This window comes from Hyperolius riggenbachi, chromosome 5 (genome assembly GCF_040937935.1).
Source record: "Hyperolius riggenbachi isolate aHypRig1 chromosome 5, aHypRig1.pri, whole genome shotgun sequence".
Lineage (NCBI taxonomy): Eukaryota > Metazoa > Chordata > Amphibia > Anura > Hyperoliidae > Hyperolius > Hyperolius riggenbachi.
In genome coordinates, this window is record NC_090650.1 from 13,517,137 (window position 1) to 13,540,048 (window position 22,912).

Genomic DNA, 22,912 nt, shown 5'->3' on the forward strand with positions numbered 1-22,912 from the left:
AATATGGCAGCCTCAATAGCCCTCTCACTTCAGGTGTCCTTTAAGGCCACATTCTCAGTAATGCATTCCGGTGCAATGTAATGGCTGTTTTGTAACGCAGATTACAGCATTGCAATGCACCTCCTATGTGACATTCACAGTGCAGCAGGAACGTTGCGGTATACCGGGTTATGGCATCCTAATGCATTGCATGCAGTGCGTTACTGCTAAACAGCCGCGTAAACAGTATAAGTGAAGCATATTTATCATTGAGTGTATGCTTCACTGCACCTGACGCAAGGTGAGTATAACCTGTATTTTGCCTGCGACTGTCTGGCTATATTTGCTCGGAAAGGAAATGTTCTTTCCATATTTTAGTTCCTTTTTAATTAATGAGGTGCTAAATTAAACCAGGCTGCAGATCAATTTGTTCACAAATAAAGGAAGAGATTACCGTGAGAGGTCTCCTCTGCCCTTCACAACACACTCAGCAAAATCATCTCTCATTAAGACTCGACTTGCTGCGTTTGCAAAATATGAGTTTGTACTTAAAGGGACTCCGAGCAGTGCAGAAACTATGGAAAGATACATATCATTTTAAAGCTCTCTTTCTCCTCTTTCCAATGATATATAAACCGCCACCCTACGCCTTTTAGTTTTCGCTATTTTCACGATTGAAATTGCCGCGGCCGCGATTTCGATCGCGAAAATAGAGAAAACTAAAAGGCGTAGGGCAACGATGTAGGTGTCGTCAGAAAGAGGAGAAAGAGAGCTTTAAAATGATATCCATCAAGCCATAGTTATATTGTATTACACAGGACGACACTTTCCCCAGTGTCAGCAGCTGCATTCAGCAGAATGGAGCTGCTGACTTTGAGAAAAAGTCGCCCTGTGTAATACATTATAACTATGGCTTGATGGATATCATTTTAAAGCTCTCTTTCTCCTCTTTCTGACGACACCTACATCGTTGCCCTACGCCTTTTAGTTTTCTCTATTTTCGCGATCGAAATCGCGGCCGCGGCAATTTCAATCGTGAAAATAGCGAAAACTAAAAGGCGTAGGGTGGCGGTTTATATATCATTGGAAAGAGGAGAAAGAGAGCTTTAAAATGATGTGCATCTTTCCATAGTTTCTGCACTGCTCGGAGTCCCTTTAAAATCCAAATACAGCATTATTAAAAAGTTTCTTCCGTCCAACTTTCCTCCAACCTCCCCCTGATAATGAGTTCTCGTTCACACGAAGGACGTTTTTGCCCTTTTTTTCCAGCGCAGGCGATTTTCAAAATCGCCCATAAAAACGCTTGCGCGATGAATCTCTATGAGAAGGTTCATATCAGCACGTTGCGTCCGCTTTGCTGTCAGCGAAGCGATGCCTGGACCATTTTTGAGGCGTTTTTGCTATAATGGAAGGTATAGGAAGAGCGCTAAACGCTCACAAAGCCACTTTATGCAGCGATCGCGTTCACGGTTTTTTTTTTGATAAATTGTAGTTATTCTTTTTCAGGTCAAAGAGTTCGCTTCCTGACTTGCGTCAGGTAGTGAATGACAAATCCGCTCTGGAAAAGCGCTTACAAAAGAACTTTTGCCAAAAACGCAGCGCAGGGGAGCGCCGGGGGAGGGAAAAGAAACAACGCACAAAAACGCAAAACACTTCCGTTTTCATTTTCATTTTTAGGTGTGAATGAGGCCTTAAAGAGACACTGAAGCGAAAAAAAATGATGATATTATGATTTGTATGTGTAGTACAGCTAAGAAAAAAAACATTAAGATCAGATACATCAGTCTAATTGTTTCCAGTACAGGAAGAGTTGAGAAACTCCAGTTGTTATCTCTATGCAAACAAGCCATTAAGCTCTCCGACTAAGTTAGTCGTGGAGAGGGCTGTTATCTGACTTTTATTATCTCGACTGTAAGTGAACTGTTTACTTTTCCTCTGCTAGAGGAGAGGTCATAACTTCACAGACTGCTCTGAAAGACTCATTTTGAATGCTGAGTGTTGTGTAATCTGCACATATTATAGAATGATGCAATGTTAGAAAAAACACTATATACCTGAAAATAAAAATATGAGAATATTTTCTTTACTGCTAATCTTCTAGTAATTATTCATAGTACACAACCAATTCAATATATCATATATTTTTTTTCGCTTCAGTTTCTCTTTAAAGAGAGCCTGTAGTGACAGATAGTGGAATGCAGTAAAGAGAGCCTGTAGTGACAGATAGTGGAATGCAGTAAAGAGAGCCTGTAGTGACAGATAGCGGAATGCAGTAAAGAGAGCCTGTAGTGACAGATAGCGGAATGCAGTAAAGAGAGCCTGTAGTGACATATAGTGAAATGCAGTGAAGAGAGCCTGTAGTGACAGATAGTGGAATGCAGTAAAGAGAGCCTGTAGTGACAGATAGTGGAATGCAGTAAAGAAAGCCTGTAGTGACAGATAGTGGAATGAAGTAAAGAGAGCCTGTAGTGACAGATAGTGGAATGCAGTAAAGAGAGCCTGTAGTGACAGATAGTGGAATGCAGTAAAGAGAGCCTGTAGTGACAGATAGCGGAATGCAGTAAAGAGAGCCTGTAGTGACAGATAGTGGAATGCAGTAAAGAGAGCCTGTAGTGACAGATAGCGGAATGCAGTAAAGAGAGCCTGTAGTGACAGATAGCGGAATGCAGTAAAGAGAGCCTGTAGTGACAGATAGCGGAATGCAGTAAATTATTCAGAATACCCACTTTTTACAGTAATGTTCCTAGTCTCAGCATCAGAAACACTCTCCTTTATCGATATATTGCTGTATATTGGTTTGTAGCCCCGCCCTCCCTGTGATGTCACAGCCTAGGCTGATTAGCTATGCAGAATTCTCCTATGCAGAGCATTCTGGGAGACCAGGTATATTTTGTACTGGCTTCAGGATTCTCAGTAGACAAACATTCCGCAGAGATCACCTGACAGGACTAAAGATGTCGCCACCTGTGATAAAAGTCAGAAAGTAAATCAGGGTGAAGAAAGATTTTAAAATGGGCAAACACTGACTAAATAATTAGTAAATTAATATTGTCAAAAAATAAGCTGAAGTGGCACTGAAGTGAGGGATAGGAAAGCTGCCATTTTTTGCTCTTTGTTGTTATGCATATTACAGAGTACATAGTCATGTCACTGGCTGTCCTCAGAGGAGCTCACACTCTAATCCTACCATAGTCATAGTGTAATGTCCTACCATATTATTATTATGTATTTATATAGCACTGACATCTTCTGCAGCACTTTACAGAGTACACAGTCATGTCACTGACTGTCCTCAGAGGAGCCCACAATGTAATCCTACCATTGTCATAGTGTAATTTCCTACCATATTATCATGTATTTATATAGCACTGACATCTTCTGCAGCACTTTACAGAGTGCATAGTCATGTCACCGACTGTCCTCAGAGGAGCTCACAATCTAATCCTGCCATAGTCCTAGAATAATGCCATACCATATTATTATTATGTATTTATATAGCACAGACATCTTCTGCAGCACATTACAGAGTACATAGTCATGTCACTGACTGTCCTCAGAGGAGCTCACACTCTAATCCTACCATAGTCATAGTCTAATGTCCTACCATATTATCATGTATTTATATAGCACTGACATCTTCTGCAGCACTTTACAGAGTACATAGTCATGTCACTGACTGTCCTCAGAGGAGCTCACACTATAATCCTACCATAGTCATAGTCTATTGTCCTACCATATTATTATTATGTATTTATATAGCACTGGCATCTTCTGCAGCACATTACAGAGTACATAGTCATGTCACTGACTGTCCCCAGAGGAGCTCACAATCTAATCCTACCATAGTCATAGTCTAATGTCCTACCATATTATTATTATGTATTTATATAGCACTGACATCTCCTGCAGCACATTACAGAGTACACAGTCATGTCACTGACTGTCCTCAGAGGAGCTCACACTCTAATATTACCATAGTCATAGTCTAATGTCCTACCATATTATTATTATGTATTTATATAGCACTGACATCTTCTGCAGCACATTACAGAGTACACAGTCATGTCACTGACTGTCCTCAGAGGAGCTCACAATCTAATCCTACCATAGTCATAGTCTAATGCCTTACCATATTAGTATTATGTATTTATATAGCACTGACATCTTCTGCAGCACATTACAGAGTACACAGTCATGTCACTGACTGTCCTCAGAGGAGCTCACACTCTAATCCCTACCATAGTCATAGGCTAATGTCCTACCATATTATTATTATGTATTTATATATAGCACTGACATCTTCTGCAGCACATTACAGAGTACATAGTCATGTCACTGACTGTCCTCAGAGGAGCTTACAATCTAATCCTACTATAGTCATAGTCTAATGTCCTACCATATTATTATTATGTATTTATATAGCACTGACATCTTCTGCAGCACATTACAGAGTACATAGTCATGTCACTGACTGTCCTCAGAGGAGCTCACAATCTAATCCCTACCATTTCCATTGGCTTGCATTGCATGCAATTTGCATGTTCATTCAAAAAAAAAAAAGTGTACATGTAGGCCAATTTTTTTTCTGCAGAAAATTTGGATGCAAAATTTTGCACACCAATGCATGTGAAATGTGACAACATTGGATTGCATTATAGGTGCAGCGGAACGCAAAAAGGGAATATGCCAAGGGGGCCTAAGGGTTAAAGTATCATCACTTACTCCATTCTGTACAGGGGGAGATCCACGATCAGTGTTGTTTGCAAATTTTTGTCTATTTTCGAGTTTGAGAAATTGCAGCAAAAATGCAAAAAAAAAACCCTATTTTCTACCGCAAAAAATAAACCCTTTTTTAATGGCATTATCACTCAAAAATTGAATATTTTTGAGGAAAATTAACCTGTTCAGGACCATAGGCTTACACCCCCCTAGTGACCAGTCTATTTTTAACAATTCAGGCCACTGTAGCTTTAAGGGCTCACTGCAAGGCCGCACAACTCAGCACACAAGTGATCCCCCCTTTTCTGCCCACCAACAGAGCTTTCTGTTGGTGGGCTCTCATTGCTGCTGGGTTGTTTATTTATTTATATTTATTTGTTTATTTTTTTTTTAATAAAATTTCCTATTTTTTGATCTATTTATTTAATCCCCCGTCCCTCCCCCCGCCAGCCAATGACAGCGATTGGCTGTCATAGGCATTAGTCTATGAGAGCCGATCGCTCTTGTGCCTCCCAAGGGGACAGCCAAGTGACACGACTGTCCCCAGTACAGCGCTGCCTTAGATCGCAGCGCTGTACTATGTAAAAAGACGGCGATTTCGCTGCCTAACAGTCTCCTAGCGGCGATCGCTGTCGAACGGAGCTCTGCTACTCAATCGGGGATGCGCGCCGGTGCGCGCGCAATCCCCTGCAATCTCCGCCCATAGGATCTTACGCCAATTGGCGTTAGGTGGTCCTGGGGGAGCCGCCACATTCATGCCAATTGACGTGAGGCGGTCGGCAATAGGTTAATGCAAAAAGAATATTTATCAGATGAGAAGATATTAGATATTACACATTAATGGTTCTCATTGGAGAAAGGATATCATATCCGAAACGCCGTGCGTCATGGGACCCGGCTCACACTGAACTTTTATATGCTTTGTCAATTCTTTTAAAAGAGCTTCAATAAATTACATTTCTAGACGGTGCAGATCTTCTCAGCAGTTGGCTGATGGTGTAATGGTTAAGGGCTCTGCCTCTGACACAGGAGACCAGGGTTCAAATCTCGGCTCTGCCTGTTCAGTAAGCCAGCACCTATTCAGCAGGAGACCTTAGGCAAGTCTCCCTTACACTGCTACTGCCAATAGAGCGCGCCCTAGTGGCTGCTACTATGCTCTGGCACTTTGAGTCCGCAAGGAGAAAAGCGCAATATAAATGTTATTTGTCTTTTGTCTTCTCATCTGATAAATAGATTCCCTGCGACTCCATGGTTGATCACGGCATGTCAAGGAGCCATTGGTGTGGTTGTAAGAGGACTATTACTGCAATAAGAATATTGGCATTTTCCCTCATCGCTGTCATTCTGCTTCGTGCATGAAAAAAGGGCACCGTGAAAAAAGGGCCCGACTTGATAACGAAATCTGATAACGATAATCATAGTAGTCAAGCTTTGTTAACGATAAATACCATTGTAAAAACAGACGAGAAATAATAACGAAAAGATATTAACGCTAAATATCGTTACGTAATTGAACAATACAGCTTAACTTAACCTTACTCTCACACAGACCCCTCCCCTGGTGGCGCCTAAAACTAACCACTCCCCTGGAGGCGCCTGACCCTAACCACCCCCCTGGTGGTGCCTAACCTTAACCACCCCCCAGGTGGTGCCTAACCCTACCCCCCGGTGGTGCCTAACCCTAACCACCCCCCTGGTGGTGCCTAACCCTAACCACCCCCCTGGTGGAACCTAACCCTAACCCCCCGGTGGTGCCTAACCCTAACCACCCCGCTGGTGGTGCCTAACCCTAACCACCCCCTTGGTGGTACCTAACCCTACCCCCCCGGTGGTGCCTAACCCTAACAACCCCCCTGGTGGTGCCTAACCCTAACCACCCCCCTGGTGGTGCCTAACCCTAACCACCCCCCTGGTGGTGTCTAACCCTAACCACCCCCCAGGTGGTGCCTAACCCTACCCCCCGGTGGTGCCTAACCCTAACCACCCCCCGGCAAGGGCGCAGGGCCCGTGGTCGCAGCGGTCGCCTTGGCGACCGGGCCCGGCTCCTGAGGAGGCGGGGGAGGGGCCCGGGGGGCCCATCTCCGTTTGGAGGGCCATGCGGCCCGTGCGCGCTGGTAGGGGGGGCCGCAGCCGCGGGGAGGGCAGCCCGACCTCTCCCTCCCTTCCTCTCCCCGGGGCCCCCCCCTCAGATGCAGAGTGAGCGGCTCACGGAAGCGCTGTAGGCAGAACTCACCTCCCTGCGTTCCACTCGCCGCTGATCTCCTCTCTGGCTGTCTCTGCATAGATGCTGTTACACACGCAGCTTCCGGCTAAACAGGAAGCTGCGTGTGTAAGCATCTATGCAGAGCCAGCCAGAGAGGAGATCAGCGGCGATTGGAACCAGGGACGGAGGTGAGTTCTGCCTACAGCGCTTCCGTGAGCCGCTCACTCTGCATCTGAGGGGGGGCCCCGGGGAGAGGAAGGGAGGGAGAGGTCGGGCTGCCCTCCCCGCGGCTGCGGCCCCCCCCTCCAGTATGGGGACGGGGCACCTACCTACCTGCCCTATCCTGGGGGGCAGCTACCTAATCTATCCTGGGGGGCAGCTACCTAATCTATCCTGGGGGGCAGCTACCTAATCTAACCTATACTGGGGGGCACCTACCTAATCTATCCTGGGGGCAGCTACCTAATCTATCCTGGGGGGCAGCTACCTAATCTAATCTAATCCTGGGGGGCAGCTATCTAATCTATCCTGGGGGGCAGCTACCTAATCTATCCTGGGGGCAGCTACCTAATCTATCCTGGGGGGCAGCTACCTAATCTAATCTAATCCTGGGGGGCAGCTATCTAATCTATCCTGGGGGGCAGCTACCTAATCTAACCTACACTGGGGGGCAGCTACCTAATCTATCCTGGGGGCAGCTACCTAATCTATCCTGGGGGGCAGCTACCTAATCTAATATAATCCTGGGGGGCAGCTATCTAATCTATCCTGGGGGGCAGCTACCTAATCTATCCTGGGGAGCAGCTACCTAATCTATCCTGGGGGGCAGCTACCTAATCTATCCTGGGGGGCAGCTACCTAATCTAACCTATACTGGGGGGCACCTACCTAATCTATCCTGGGGGGCAGCTACCTAATCTATCCTGGGGGGCAGCTACCTAATCTATCCTGGGGGGAAGCTACCTAATCTATCCTGGGGGGCAGCTACCTAATCTAACCTATACTGGGGGGCACCTACCTAATCTATCCTGGGGGCAGCTACCTAATCTATCCTGGGGGGCAGCTACCTAATCTATCCTGGGGGGCAGCTACCTAATCTAACCTAATCCTGGGGGGCAGCTACCTAATCTATCCTGGGGGGCAGCTACCTAATCTAACCTATACTGGGGGGCACCTACCTAATCTATCCTGGGGGCAGCTACCTAATCTATCCTGGGGGGCAGCTACCTAATCTAACCTATACTGGGGGGCACCTACCTAATCTAACCTATACTGGGGGGCACCGACCTAATCTAATTTATACTGGGGGCACCTACCTATCTAACCTATACTGGGGGCACTTACTTATCTAACCTGTATTGGGGGCACCTAGCTAGCCTATACAGGTGGCAACTAAACTGGCTACCTATATTGGAGGCACCTAACTAACTAACCTATACTGGGGGCACCTACCTATCTAACCTACGCTGGGGGCAACTATTCTGGCTACCTATATTAGAGGCACCCACCTAGCTAACCTGTACTGGGGGCACCTATCTATCTAACTTATACCCGCGGCGCCTGCCTATCTCACCTATACCGGGGGCAACTATACTGGCTTACCTATGCCTGACTACCTATACTGGGGGTACCTATAGCTGGCTATAGGGATTTTGATATGTGTGTGCATCCGTCGGGTGTTGCCGGGGGAGGGGGGGCTGTTGTTGCCGGGGGGGGGCCCACATCCAGATTCCGCATCGGGGCCCAGAGGTTTGTAGCTACGCCACTGCCCCCCGGTGGTGCCTAACCCTAACCACTCCCCTGGTGGCGCTTAAAACGAACCACTCCCTTGGAGGAGCCTGACCCTAACTACCCCCTGGTGGTGCCTAACCTTAACCACCCCCAGGTGGTGCCTAACCCTACCCCCCGGTGGTGCCTAACCCTAACCACCCCCCTGGTGGTGCCTAACCTTAACCACCCCCCTGGTGGTACCTAACCTTACCCCCCCGGTGGTGCCTAACCCTAACCAACCCCCTGGTGGTGCCTAACCCTAACCACCCCCCCTGGTGGTACCTAACCCCCCTTGTGGTGCCTAACCCTAACCACCCCCAGGTGGTGCCTAACCCTACCACCCGGTGGTGCCTAACCCTAACCACCCCCCTGGTGGTACCTAACCCTACCCCCCTGGTGGTGCCTAACCCTAAAAAAAAAACAGGTGGTGCCTAGCCCTACCCCCCTGGTGGTGCCTAACCCTAACCACCCCAGTGGTGGTACCTAACCCTACCCCCCAGGTGGTGCCTAACCCTAACCCCCCCGGTGGTGCCTAACCCTAACCACTCCCCTGGTGGTGCCAAACCCTAACCACCCCCCTGGTGGTGCCAAACCCTAACCACCCCCCCTGGTTTTGCCTAAAACTAACCTTCGCCCGGGTGGTGCCTAACCCTAACCACTCCCTCTGGTGGTGCCTAGCCCTAACCACTCCCCCTGGTGGTGCCTAACCCTAACCACTCCCTCTGCAGAAACACCCTTTTACACATAGAAACGATAATATCTTTGATAACGTAAAATCTATACATATAAACGAAATAATATGACAAAAACTATAAAGTTGCAAGCTTCTAAAACGATAACATACTTCAAAAACTATAATGTTCTAATGTTGTTAACGATATTTATCATGGCGCCCTTTTTTCTGTTTTTTTTTTTGCCATATTAACGATAATTGCATTACAGTCTATGGCGGCGTCCTTTTCGTCCAGCCTCAGCCGGCGGCCTTTTTTTCCTGCTGCCGCTTTATCCTAACAGAAAACAAGCAAATAAAGCACAAGGTACAATGCCTGCTTTCTAAACGCAGGGCGTCATCAGCGTAACCCGCCAGCGGCACAGTTCTGTCTGCAGGCGTCCTCTTGATCCCGGCACAGCTACTGCCCTAGCTCTGTGGCAAGCTAACCTTCATCACGGCGATGCTGAACATTTTCCAAGTTTTGGGTTTATTTCCGAACACGCTTTATTTTTAGCTTTCATTTAATTTTTCAGAAGCGAGCGTGGCTCCGATCCCCCGAGGACTTTCGCCCAAGTCTGTTACAAGATCTCTTCTGATTTCATGTTTAGCTTTTGGGAGAAAGAGACGTCGTCTGATTACATTCATTAATATGACTCATGTATAAACAAACGTTACCCTAAAAAGTCGCTCACATCTCAGCAACGCGACGCTCAGGTCTGGAGAAACCGGGAATGGAGGAACATTTGTAAAAACCTCCAGGGAGTTGATTGATGTTTGCGTCTCAGAGGAAAGTGAGTTTACCTTCACATGGAAGGCAAACACAGGAGGTGCGCAAAGGCTTTATTCACTACTTGGTAAAGGGGGAAGAGGCGCCCAGAGCAGATAAAATACGTTAAAAACAAATAAAATGAAAAAAGTGAGGTGGCTTACCTCAATGAAGACAAATTCACGTATTAATAGAATTTTATTGCACTGGCAATGCGTTTCGTGGGTGCATACCCACTTCCTCAGGCCAAATAGCAGTGCCTAATAGTGCTTGTAGCCACAAATAAGGCGCTTTCTTCCTGCAGGGTGCAATTTTTATTATCCCTACTTTTTGTCCGTTTATTCACTACTTGTTTGTTAGCTATATAACTGCTTATTTACTTTGCTACTATTGTTACCTGCTACCCACCGATTGGGGGCCCCCAGTACTTCTCCGCCCCTTTCACTCCTTATCCCGAATTAAATCAGCAGGGTCGGCCATACTATCCCAGAAAAAAACAAAACAAGTAGATAACTACTTGTACTACTTACATAACACATGTACTGTACTGTCCACATTTTGATATCAGTGAATTTTATACAGTGAATAAAGAGAAAAAAGTTACAGGCATTTTCCATGTTTACTGCCTATGACTTTAGCCAATCCTGATGCCATTTTCTCTCCTAAGGTGGCCACTAATAATCCAATTTAGAGCAAAAAATAATTCGATCAATCAGATAATTCTGATTGTATGTGAAATTGTTCACTACACCATCAACGAACCAATCTTTGCTTCCTATTTATCACAACGGACAAGAAAATCCAAGTTTCGTTTTTTTATAAAAATCCAATCAGACGACTGCTTTTATAATCGTTCATAATCGATTGTGCCCATCAATGGCGATTATTTACCACCAATCCGATCAGAATTTCTGAGCACTCGAACGATTTTTCGCTAGAAAGTGGGCCGTTAGTGGCCACTTTCATCTTTTTTTCTCTCCAAGAAAGTGCACTGTCATATCTAGCTTGATTTGTAAACACATGTGAGCACAGCATAGATCGTATTTTAGCAGCTTCTGCAGAGGGGTGAGGTGTCTGTCACACTGAACTGCCCTCAGCCAATCAGTGAGGAGCGGGATTGTGGGAGGGGAGATAACTAGCTTCCCTCTCCCCGGCAGTGTACCAAATAGAGCCAGGCTGACTGAGATTAGATTCATTACAGCAGACACATTTATAATTACCATATATTGGAATGCTTGCAATGCAGGGTAAGGATGTAGACTACATAATAAACACAGAGCAGTGAGTAGGTAAATGGAATTTGATTTTATGGCTTACAGTCCAGCTTTAAAGCAGACCCAAACTCTTGCACAGCACATAATGAAAAGTCTTTATTCCTAACACAGTTACTGAAAGAATCCACTGCTCTGTGTTCTGTGTTTGCTTAGCCAGGTCAAACTGTCTATTTAGTTCTTATCAGAAGCTGTGAATAGACTGCAGGAACACTGCTGCTCCCCCAGTATGAACAGCTTAAAGTGGTCTGAAACTCTGACATAACATTCAATAAAAATGTGCTTTCAAACTTTTTATTACACATACAGTTATCATATTTGCCTTTGTGCACACGTAATATTGTCTGTTTACAAATTACACGTTTCCAAAGTGTAGTTTATCTTGCCCTGAGCCCTGCCATTGCATTTTATTCTTTTTCTATCATAACTGCTTTTTATTATATATTATAATCGTCTAATGAGCTATTCTGAACACTGTGTGTGCCTGAAGCAGAGACAGTTTCTTAGAGAGTGTTTGTTTACATTCCAGTGTTGATACATTTGTGTTTAACATGTAAAAAAGATACTGTTATCTCCAGTTTGGATGAGGATTTGAAGCTGAATAGCAGGAGAAAGTGCTTTGTTTAACCATTTCAGTGATGTTCTGCTGGAATTTTTTTCTGGGATAGTACAGTAGCTTTCAAGCTGTGAGGAATCTTTTAGAGAAAAGTAGAAATGCTGACTTTCAGACCACTTTAAATTGAATGTAAACTTAACAACAAAAAAACAAAACAAAACAAAAAAACCGCTTGCCTACCTATGGAGAGGGAAGTCTCTGGGTCCTATAAAGCCTTCCTGTTACTCTCATGGTCCCCTAGTTCCAGCTCTGTCACCCCCTTTAGCGGTATTCAACTGCTATTTCTAATTGGACTGTTATGGGCAGTGAAAAGGACCTAACGAGAGGATGCTGGCACATTGTTTTGAGTGGTTGTTTGTGACACCAAGAACCTAACAACAACAACCACATATACATTTATTTGGCTAGTTTGGGAATGCACTTCAAATAGGTTGGGGCATTTTTTTTAAGCAATCATTGGCTGGATTACAATATTCTATCTGGAAGCTTTGTCCTCATGGGATCACAGCAAACTTTGGAAACCCATAGCTTTTTCTTCAAGGTGACTTGACTTACTAGCAAGTGGGTGAATTCCGCTACACCTCAGGCACCAAGATAGTGCTGGACCCAAATGTGCAGCAAAAACAGAGGAAGTTCCGCACAAAATCTTGTGTTCAATCGAGTCCCAACTTTATTGATACAGGTAAAAAGCCATACAGTCATGGAGCTGACATGTTTCGGATTCACGGGTCCTTAATCAACATGAACTTGTGCTATGATTAACCTCCTTGCCGGTTTTCCCGACCTGAGCTCGGGGTAGAAAAAAGAAGCTGTTAGCGGTGATCCCGAGCTCAGGTCGGGGTAGGCATTGCAGAGCTTTACCTTTAGTTGTGGAGTCCCGCGCGCGATCGTGCTGCGCAGCGGGACTCCAGCCTCTCTCCCCGGCAGTGTTGGGTCTTTCCCTGGCCGCCGGGATCCCACATGTCCCCGCTATTCTTCCGGGGACCCGGCAGCCAGTTGGAGCAGCGGAGCCGTGGTGACAGCAGAGCGGTGGTGGCAGCGTGACGTCATCGGGGGCGGGGCTAATATTGAAAACGAACTTCTCTATATTAGAGAAATATAGAGAAGTTCGTTTATATGTATATTAGCGCCATCTTGTGGGCAAAGAGAAAACTGCAGCACAGGAGCCCAGAAAGGTACATTTTTTTTTATTTTGCTGCAGATCTCCCTGCCAGAATGATTTTTTTCAGGTTTTAGGGTCTGAAAGAGTGGAAAAAAATTGCACCGCTTTTAGACCCTAAAATCTGGAAAGAATCAGAACGGCAAGGAGGTTAAGGACCTGTGAGTCCGAAACATGTCAGCTCCATGACTGTATGGCTTATTACCTGTATCAATAAAGTTGGGACTCGATTGAACACAAGATTTTGTGCGGAACTTCCTCTGTTTTTGCTGACTTGACTTACACTGTTGGTGACCCTCATTCTCCTACAGTCTGGCAGCTCTGCGAAAATATATGTCATATCAGCTTCTAGGGTGATAAATGCAGTATAATGGGCATCTATTGATAAAACATTTCTCATTTTTGGTCAGGCTGGAGAAAGTAAAATGAGCAGGTATTATTGTACTAGATGGTGTCAGACAATGGGAATTACTTCTGGAGACGAGAGGAAAGGCAGTCTGAGACCAATTTTAGCCATAAACAAATAACCAGAGCTACAGTATATGTGAAATATAATCCGCACGGTACTTATCCGTTAGCCGGGCGCATCCTCTAGGTGGCGACAAAACTCCACCAGAGTTACATCTTTCCCTACTATCCATGTCGGCCTGGAGGGGGAATAGTAATTAGCGCCACCTGCCGGATGCGCCCGGCTAACGGATAAGTACCATCCGCACTTACTACAGCATCTCTTGCTAAGCTGGTGGCGGTTTAAAGATCACCATTTACCTTATTTTTCGGCATGTAAGACACACTTTTCTCCCCCAAAAATGTGGAGAAAAAAAGTTATTGAGTCCCCAAATTATGAACGCCCGCCAACACAAACCACCAACCTGCCGTGATGTTGGGGACTGCATTCTCCCCGTTTCCTCCTCTGCTCCGCCCCCCGTGCCCTGCTCCACTCTTCGTGTATAGCTATCAGCAGCAGCAGGATGGCTCACCTCACCCAGCGGTGATCAGAGACCTCTCTCTCACAACGCCCCTAGTGGCGGCTACAGCTGATGACGTGATCAGTAGAAGCCGGCACTAGGGGAACAGTGAGAGAGAGGAGAGGTCTCTGATCGCCGCTGGAGCCACTTGATGAGGTGAACCATGCTGATGAACCTCCAGGACTATCTTTTATTTTCATTGTGAAAAGTACACACTGTAGCATTACTTCAGAATCAAATATCCTCACCGTAAATTGTGACAGGAACACAATCTAACTCTTGTGATAAACAGTAGAAATAGCCAAACAAAATGTGTGTTTTTTACCTACAGTAGCACTTCAGCACTTCATTTTTGAACTGTAATTGGCAAAAATGAGAAATAATGTGTTTTTTTTCTATTTTTTTCCTCTGTTTCCCATTAAAACGAATAGAAAACAAAATTGTTCAAGGGAAAAAATACCATACAATGAAAGCCTAGTTTGTCTTGGAAAAAAAAGGATATCTATTTCATGTAGGTGTCCAAGGTAGGCATAAAGTTACAGATGATTAAGGGCCCGTTCACACTAGGGGCGTTTTCGCCCTTTTTTCAAGCGATTTTTAAAATGAATCTCTATGAGAAGGTTCATATCAGCGCGGTTCATGCGCGGTGCGTTCAGCAAAGCGGTGCCTGCACCATTTTTTGGCCATTTTTGCTATAATGGAAGGTATAGGAAAAGCGCTAAACACTCACAAAACCAATTTATGCGGCAATTGCATTCACATTTTTTAGAATAAATACATTGTATTTATTAGAAATAAGTCAAAAGTCCGCGCTCATAATCAAAGGCTAGATACACAAAAGTCTCACTGTCCTTATTCAGGTTGTCCACAGACCGTCCCGATCAAAGTTCACACTGCGTATGCCTATTAGTACTCCAAAATGTATCAGCCAAGATTCACGTTATATGCAAAATAGAAAAACAAAACAAACATAGTGTAAAACTGTATTGCACTATAAAATCCTCCAGCACCTCACCAGAGTGTCAGCTTCCGTCACCCAGCACACTACACCAACTGTGCCTGGACACCCCCCAATGTGCCCGCACTCACCCAAATAACCTCCAAAATATCCGGAGGTGGGAATGAAAGCTTTTGGGGGTAGGAATCATCCACAGTTCGGCTGTATCCACTACTAGGGTTCCAATAACAGCACTATAATTTGCATTTGTAAGGGCTGGTTCAGATGGACGTTGCCAGCGTGGCATCTCAATTCAAATACTTTTTTGCAAGCTTGAAGAAATGCATTTGTCAGCCTTTGGCTACGCTTCCCAGCGTGCAGTGTTTTTCATCCCCACAGGCAGTAAACGATCCTGGAATCGCGGCTGCTCTGGGCTGGTAATAGGAGAGTGATAGGAGAGCCTCTTTTATATCCTAAGGCCCGGTTCACATTAGCGGTGGCTATCCGGAATAGCCGTGCCGGAGCCGCACCGCATGCTGGCCGGACGAAACGGACGCACGGCATAGCAATGTAAATCTATGCCAGGGTTCACATGTGTCCGTTTCGTCCGGACCGGAGCCGGACCGGATCCGGACTCCGGTGTCCGTTCCAACATGCGCTATTTTTTGGTCCGGCTCCTCCGGCAGCCGTATCCGGGGCGGAGCCGGACTGCACCATCCGGCCAATGGAAACCAATGAGAACCGGAGAGCGCACAACACACTGGCAAAAAAACCGGATGTTCTACCCCACTTCCTATGCGGATTTTTGCGGCGATATTGGCTGGGGACACATGGGCAAGCATTTTGGAGTGGAGCAGCACAGCTGGATCCGGATCCGGAGATGTTGGCAGCATGTCGGAGGTGGAGGTGAGTGCTAAACAGCAGAGGGCCTGATTCCACAGGTCCCCCTTCTGCTGACCTCCCAGACCCCAACATTTTTTTTTGTTTTTATACAGGTTGTTATACTCTTTAAGAATCCGGATCCGGACCGCAACCGTGTTCATACCGCACGGAAACCGTATGCAACCGGACCGGATCCGGACAGGAACCGTACGGTTCAGGTCCGATCCGGCTCCGGTGCGGTCCGGACATCCGGTGCGGTTTTTGTAAAACCGCAAGTGTGAACCGGCCCTAAGCGCATAGGAATTTTTATTTTACATTGTATTTATTATTTTCCGGTTCAAAAAGTTAACTTCATGACTTGCGTCAGGAAGTGACTTACAAAATCGCTCTGGAAAAACGCTTAGAAAAGCGGTTTTACCAAAAATGCAGCAGGGGAGAGCTGGGGGGGAACAGCGCACAAAAACGCGAAATGCTTGCGTTTGCATTTTCGTTTTTAGGTGTGAATAAGGCCTAAATGGGGACATAGCTAAGATGTCAAAACTGCTCTGGTCCATAGGAGCAGTGTTGCCAACTCATCCCTTTAATTACTGACACATATGAATTATACAGGTTTCGTGGCTAGGTAGATGCAGTTAAGGCACTGATTATGTGTAAGTAGCCCCAGAACCTGTATAACTTAGCTGTGTCAGTAATTAAAGGAATAAGTTGGCAACGCTGCATAGGAGGGAAAAACAAGGTTTGGATGTGAAGTGGTTAAATTTACAGGCCGGTACGAGCGCCGTGCTGCTTCTCTGCCTCTCTCTGCCCTCTGTAAACAAGTTTTGTAATAACAAGATAAGGATATAAGGCAGTGGAATAGATTAATATGCCCCGGGGTTGTTTCTTTACTTGTGCCGACATTCGCTCCTAATTACCGCTGCCGTCATCGCCGCTCTCTGGAAACGAAGTGTGAAGATTAAAATATTCAAAGCACATGATACTCACACTCTGCATACTTTTGAAGTTGGGCGAATTCTGCAGGGCTAAGGTTGACCCACTTTTCCTGGTTCGTCATTATTGGTCATACAGGCTCCAGTTGCCGGGGCGGACGAGGGCGACAATTGGCAGGCGGCAATAATTGGTATAATTTCCTCTCAGTCCCCGAGAGTCTCTGCGGTCCGCAGTGAAGGGATAATTACGCTGATGAAATCCTCATCGAAGCCATTGTGCGCTTAAGACTCTGAAACAGGAAGGAAAATACAATTAAATATTGGAGGATTCGCAGCAGGATCCGTCCTGACAGCTTCTCCAGCGGCGGAGATGCGCAAGACTCAGAAAATCCGGAAATCATACATTTGAGAAAAAAAAGGACAATATTTATTTCATAATAAGCTGCTGAGAGAAGCTTTGATCAGAATCCGCGCTGTTCATTTTGTTGCTGTTCATTTTGTTGTCTTTAAAAAAAATTTTTTTTTGCAAAAGCGAAATGCATAAGGCGGAAGTATTAAACCAATTTTCAAAAAAGGGTTAAAGAAAGACTCCGCCATGCATGAAATAAAAGCATTTCCTAATCCATAACTGGCCGTTATTGCAATTCTTTTCCGAACACGTTTAATCTGCTTTGAAAGGTCATTAAAGTGGACTTGTATTCAGATCTTCCTCTCCGCTCTAAAAGATAAGCAACAGCATAACAACCTTTAGGCTGCTTCCACACAGGGACGTTACAGGCGCACGTTAGTGCAGCCTGTACCGCTCCTCCTCCAACGCACAGCAATGTAACACAAGTGGGCTGTTCACACAGTCCATGTTGCGTTACATGTAACGCTGCACGTTGTCGGGAAAGTGCAGCATGCTACGGCGTTAGAGTGGCTTAAGCCGCGTTAGACTGTTTGCACATGCGCAGTGAGGGGCGGAGAGGAGGCGGGGAGATGCAGCTACAGTAGCCGCGCACATGGCTACTTAATATTCACTGCACTGGCGGGCGCTGATTGGCCGGCGGGACCACGTGATGCGGAGTGTCTCGCTCTGCATCACGTGGTCCCGCCGGCCAATCAGCGCCACTCTGGGAGACCTTATAGGCATAGAGCCGCCTAACGCGGCTCACTCTACCGTCCTCTCTTGCAGCACCATACGATGCGTTAGGTGCACGTTATGCGACCTTAACGTGGCACCTAACGCAACGTCTTGATCTGCAAGTAGCCTTAAGGAAAAAAACAGATCTTTGTTACAGCTGATGGAAATTCTGCAAAGTGTCTACTTCCTGCTTTCAAGGAAACAGACATATTGTTAACAACCTGTGTTTACCAATTAGATGCTGTTTAGAAGCAGCCAGCTGACTCAGCTGAGAACAAATTACAGTTGAGATTAGTCACAGATGAGGGGGGCATTAGACAGGATAATCTCTCTAAATACATACAGGGTGCATTTCTCTGTGTTTTCCTTCTGTCCTGTGTAGGAGTTCAGGTCCGCTGTTCCAAGCCCCTAAAGCTCCTTTTTGTGCTAATAGACTGTAGATAATTTAAGAAAGGCTTTACTACATGTCACTTAATTAATGAAATTGCTTGCAGTTTACAATATTCATTTATGAATGATTTAAGTCAATGTTTGCCCATTAGTGAAATATTTCCTCTCCCTCATTCACATTCTTAAATGTATCACAAGTCACAACATCTTTATTGCTGGTAGGTGCATCCCTGTGGAATGTTTGCTGAAGCCAACAGAAATAATACCTATTCTCCCAGAATGTTCTGATTCAAAATTCAAGCACTTTATTGTCATTGTGTAACACTGCAAAATTACTCTTTACAAGGGAAGAAAATTGTGCATAACAGCATAGCAGCTTAGGCTAAATGGTTGGCAAGGCTACATACCAGCAGACAGGGATGTATGGTATACAGTAGCAAGAAAAAGTATGTGAACCCTTTCTAATTATATGGATTTCTGCACAAATTGGTCATAAAATGTGATCTGGTCTTTATCTAAATCACAACAATAGACAATCACAGTCTGCTTAAAGGGAACCTAAACTGAGAGGGATATGTAGGTTTCCTTTTAAGCAATACCAGTTGCCTGGCAGTCCTGCTGATCTCTTTGGCTGCAGTAGTGGCTGAATCACACACCTGACACAAGCATGCAGCTAATCCAGTCTGACTTCAGTCAGAGCACCTGATCTGCATGCTTGTTCAGGGGCTGTGGCTAAAAGTATTAGAGACACAGGATCAGCAGGAGAGTCAGGCAACTGGTATTATTTTAAAAGGAAAAATCAATATCCTTCTCCGTTTACGTTTCCTTTAAACTCATATCACACAAATAATGAAATGTTTCCATGTTTTTATAGAACGCACCATGTAAACATTCACAGTGCAGATGGAAAAGGTATGTGAACACTTGGATTTAATAACTGGTTGAACCTCCTTTGGCAGCAATACGTTCACAAACGTTTCCTGTAGTTGCAGATCAGATGCACACTGGTCTGGAGTAATATTTGATCATTTCTCCTTACAGAACTGTTTCAGTTCAGCAATATTCCTGGGATGTCTGGTGTAAATCGCTTTCTTGAGGTCAGGCCACAGCATCTCAATAGGGTTGAGGTCAGGAATCTGACTGGGCCACTCCAGAAGGAGTATTTGCTTCAGCTTAAGCCATTCTGTTGTTGATTTACTTCTATTCTTTGGGTGGTTGTCCTGTTGCAACACCCATCTTCTGCTGAGCTTCAGCTGGAGGGCAGATGGCCTTAAAGGACTTACGAGGCCTGATTTTTAAAAAATAAACAAAAAAAGTTAGATACCTGTGTGTTTTTGTAAGGCACGGAGGACGCCGTCCGCGCCCTCCGTGCCGTTCCGCCGGGTCCCCGCTGCTGAATATCCCCCCGAACGACCCCCGACCGCACGGCCCGGGTCGGGCTCTCCAGCCTTCACCAAGATGGCCGCTGGAGCTGGCCGCGGCTGCGCAGTCCGCATAGCCGCGAGTGCGGCTGCGCAGCTCTAAGGCCAACTCCCCGATCCACGCTACTGTTACGTGGATTGGGGGGTTGGCCTTAGAGCTGCGCAGCCGCAACCAGCTCCGGCCGCCATCTTGGTGAAGGCTGGAGAGCCCGACCCGGGCCGTGCGGTCGGGGGTCGTTCGGGGGGATATTCAGCAGCGGGAACCCGGCGGAACGGCACGGAGGGCGCGGACGGCGTCCTCCGTGCCTTACAAAAACACACAGGTATCTAACTTTTTTTGTTTATTTTTTTAAAATCAGGCCTCGTAAGTCCTTTAAGTTCTCCTGCAAAATGTCTTGATAAACTTTGGAATTCATTCTTCCTTCGATGATAGCAATCCGTCCAGGCACTTACGCAGCAAAGCAGCCCCAAACCATGATGCCCCCACCACTAGTGTTGTGTGTTTCTAAACAACTCAACTTTGGTTTCATCTGTCCAGAGAATATTTTGCCAGTACTGCTGTGGAACATCCAGGTGCTCTTTCGCAAACTTTAAACATGCAGCAATTTTTTTTGGGGGGAGGGACAGCAGTGCCTTCCTCTGTGCTATCCTCCCATGAACTCCATTCTTGTTTAATGTTTTACGTATTGTAGATTTGCTAATATGGATGTTAGCATATGCCAGAGACTTTTGTAAGTCTGTAGCTGACTCTCTAGGATTTTTCTTCACCTCATTGAGCATTCTGCGCTGTGCTCTTGCAGTCATCTTTACAGGACAGCCACTCCTAGGGAGAGTAGCAGCAGTGCTGAACTTTCTCCATTTATAGACAATTTGTCTCACCATGGACTGATAAACTGCAAGGCTTTCGGAGATACTTTTATAACCCTTCCCAGCTTTATGGAAGTCAACAATTCTGAACCGTAGGTCTTCTGAGAGCTCTTTTGTGTGAGGGATCATCCACATCAGGCAATGCTTCTTGGGAAAAGCAAACCCAAAACTGGTGTGTGTTTTTTATAAGGCCGGACAGCTGTAACCAACACCTCCAATCTCATCTCACTGATTGGACTCCAGCTGGCTGACAGCTCACTCCAATTAGCTCTTGGAGATGTCATTAGTCTAGGGGTTCACATACCTTTTCCACCTGCACGGTGAATGTTTACATGGTGTGTTCAATGGAAACATTTCATTATTTGTGTGGCATTAGTTTAAGCAGACTGTGATTGTCTATTGTTGTGACTTAGATGAAGATCAGATACATTTTATGACCAATCTGTGCAGAAATCCATATTATTCTAAAGGGTTTACGGTTTACATACCGTATATACTCGCAAGCAAGCCGACCCGCATATAAGCCGACCCCCCAACTTTTACCTGGAAAACCAGGAAAAAATGATTGACCCTCATATAAGCCGGGGGTAGGAAATGCTGTCCGTGTGATTCCCCCCAGTGTGTCCCGGTATAGCTAGTATAGTGCCCAGTGTGGGTAGGTGGTGCCCCAGTATAGCTAGTAAAGTGCCCAGTATGGGTAGGTAGTGCCCCAGTATAGCTAGTATAGTGCCCAGTATAGCTAGCATAATGCCCAGTATAGCTAGTAACTTGCCTCAGTATAGTGCCCAGTATAGCTAGTAATATAGCTAGTATAGTGCCCAGCGTAGGTAGTATAGTGCCCAGTATAGCTAGCAACGTGCCACAGAATAGCTAATAACGTGCCGCAGTATAGTGCCCAGTATAGCTAGTAACGTGCCCCAGTATAGCTAGTATAGTGCCCAGCGTAGGTAGTATAGTGCCCAGTATAGCTAGTAACGTGCCCCAGTATAGCTAGTATAGTGCCCAGCATAGGTAGTATAGTGCCCAGTATAGCTAGTAACATGCCCCAGTATAGCTAGTATAGTGCCCAGTATAGCTAGTAACATGCCCCAGTAAAGCTAGTATAGTGCCCACAATAGTGCCCAGTATAGCTAGTAACGTGCCCAGTATAGCTAGTATAGTGCCCACAATAGTGCCCAGCTAATAACGTGTCCCAGTACAGCTAGTATAGTGCCCACCATAGTGCCCAGTATAGCTAGTAACGTGCCCCAGTATAGCTAGCATAGTGCCCACAATAGTGCCCAGTATAGCTAGTAACGTGCCCCAGTATAGCTAGTATAGTGCCCACAATAGTGCCCAGTATAGCTAGTAACATGCCCCAGTATAGCTAGTATAGTGCCCACTATAGCTAGTAACGTGCCCCAGTATAGCTAGTATAGTGCCCAGCGTAGGTAGTATAGTGAAGTTCCCCCCTCCCCCCGCGGCCGCCGCTGCTATTACCTTAGCTCGGCGCCGCTTCTATCCCCCTGTCCTGCTCGTATAATCCACAGCAGCGCGCCCCACGGCGGCTGCTGTGATAAGGGAGGAAGCCGTAGAGAGAGCGGCTTCCGGTAGTGGCGATGTGTATCGCCGTTACTATGGGAACCACTCTCTCTCTACGGCTCCCTCATCACAGCAGCAGCCGTGGGGCGCGCTGCTGTGGATTATACGAGCAGGACAGGGGGATAGAAGCGGCGCCGAGCTAAGGTAATAGCAGCGGCGGCCGCGGGGGCAGCGGGGAAGCGGAGGGGGGGCTTCATTTTTTTTAAACGCTCGCAAGCAAGCCGACCCCCCAACTTTTGACCCACTTTTTGGGGGTCAAAACTTCGGCTTGCTTGCGAGTATATACGGTACTTCTGATTGCATATATATATATATATATATATATATATATATATATATATATATATATATATATGTATATATATATATATATGTATATATATATATATATATATATATATATATATATATATATATATATATATATATATATATATATACTAGCTGATTGCCCGGCTGGTGTTGGCTCTGCCCACTTTTTCTAGCCCTAACACACAATTACTCACTGACCAAGTTTGTGAGCTTTGCGTTCTTTGGTATCAATAAATTGCATTGAAATGAAAAAAATCTGATTGGCTGTTTGTGGCTCCACCCCCTTTTCTAAATTTGAACCCCAGTC

General features: G+C 45.8%; 1 protein-coding gene across 3 annotated transcripts in view; it reads right to left on the reverse strand.

Annotated features, from left to right (window-relative positions):
* Window positions 1-22,912, reverse strand: part of DGKB (diacylglycerol kinase beta) — an 849,394-nt gene that overhangs the window by 620,808 nt on the left and 205,674 nt on the right. For all 3 annotated transcript variants that reach the window (XM_068235094.1, XM_068235095.1, XM_068235096.1), the window contains exon 2: window positions 16,967-17,201. In XM_068235094.1, the coding sequence (XP_068091195.1) occupies window positions 16,967-17,036 (70 nt within the window). In that variant the 5' untranslated portion in view covers window positions 17,037-17,201. The remainder of the gene's footprint in view (window positions 1-16,966; window positions 17,202-22,912) is intronic.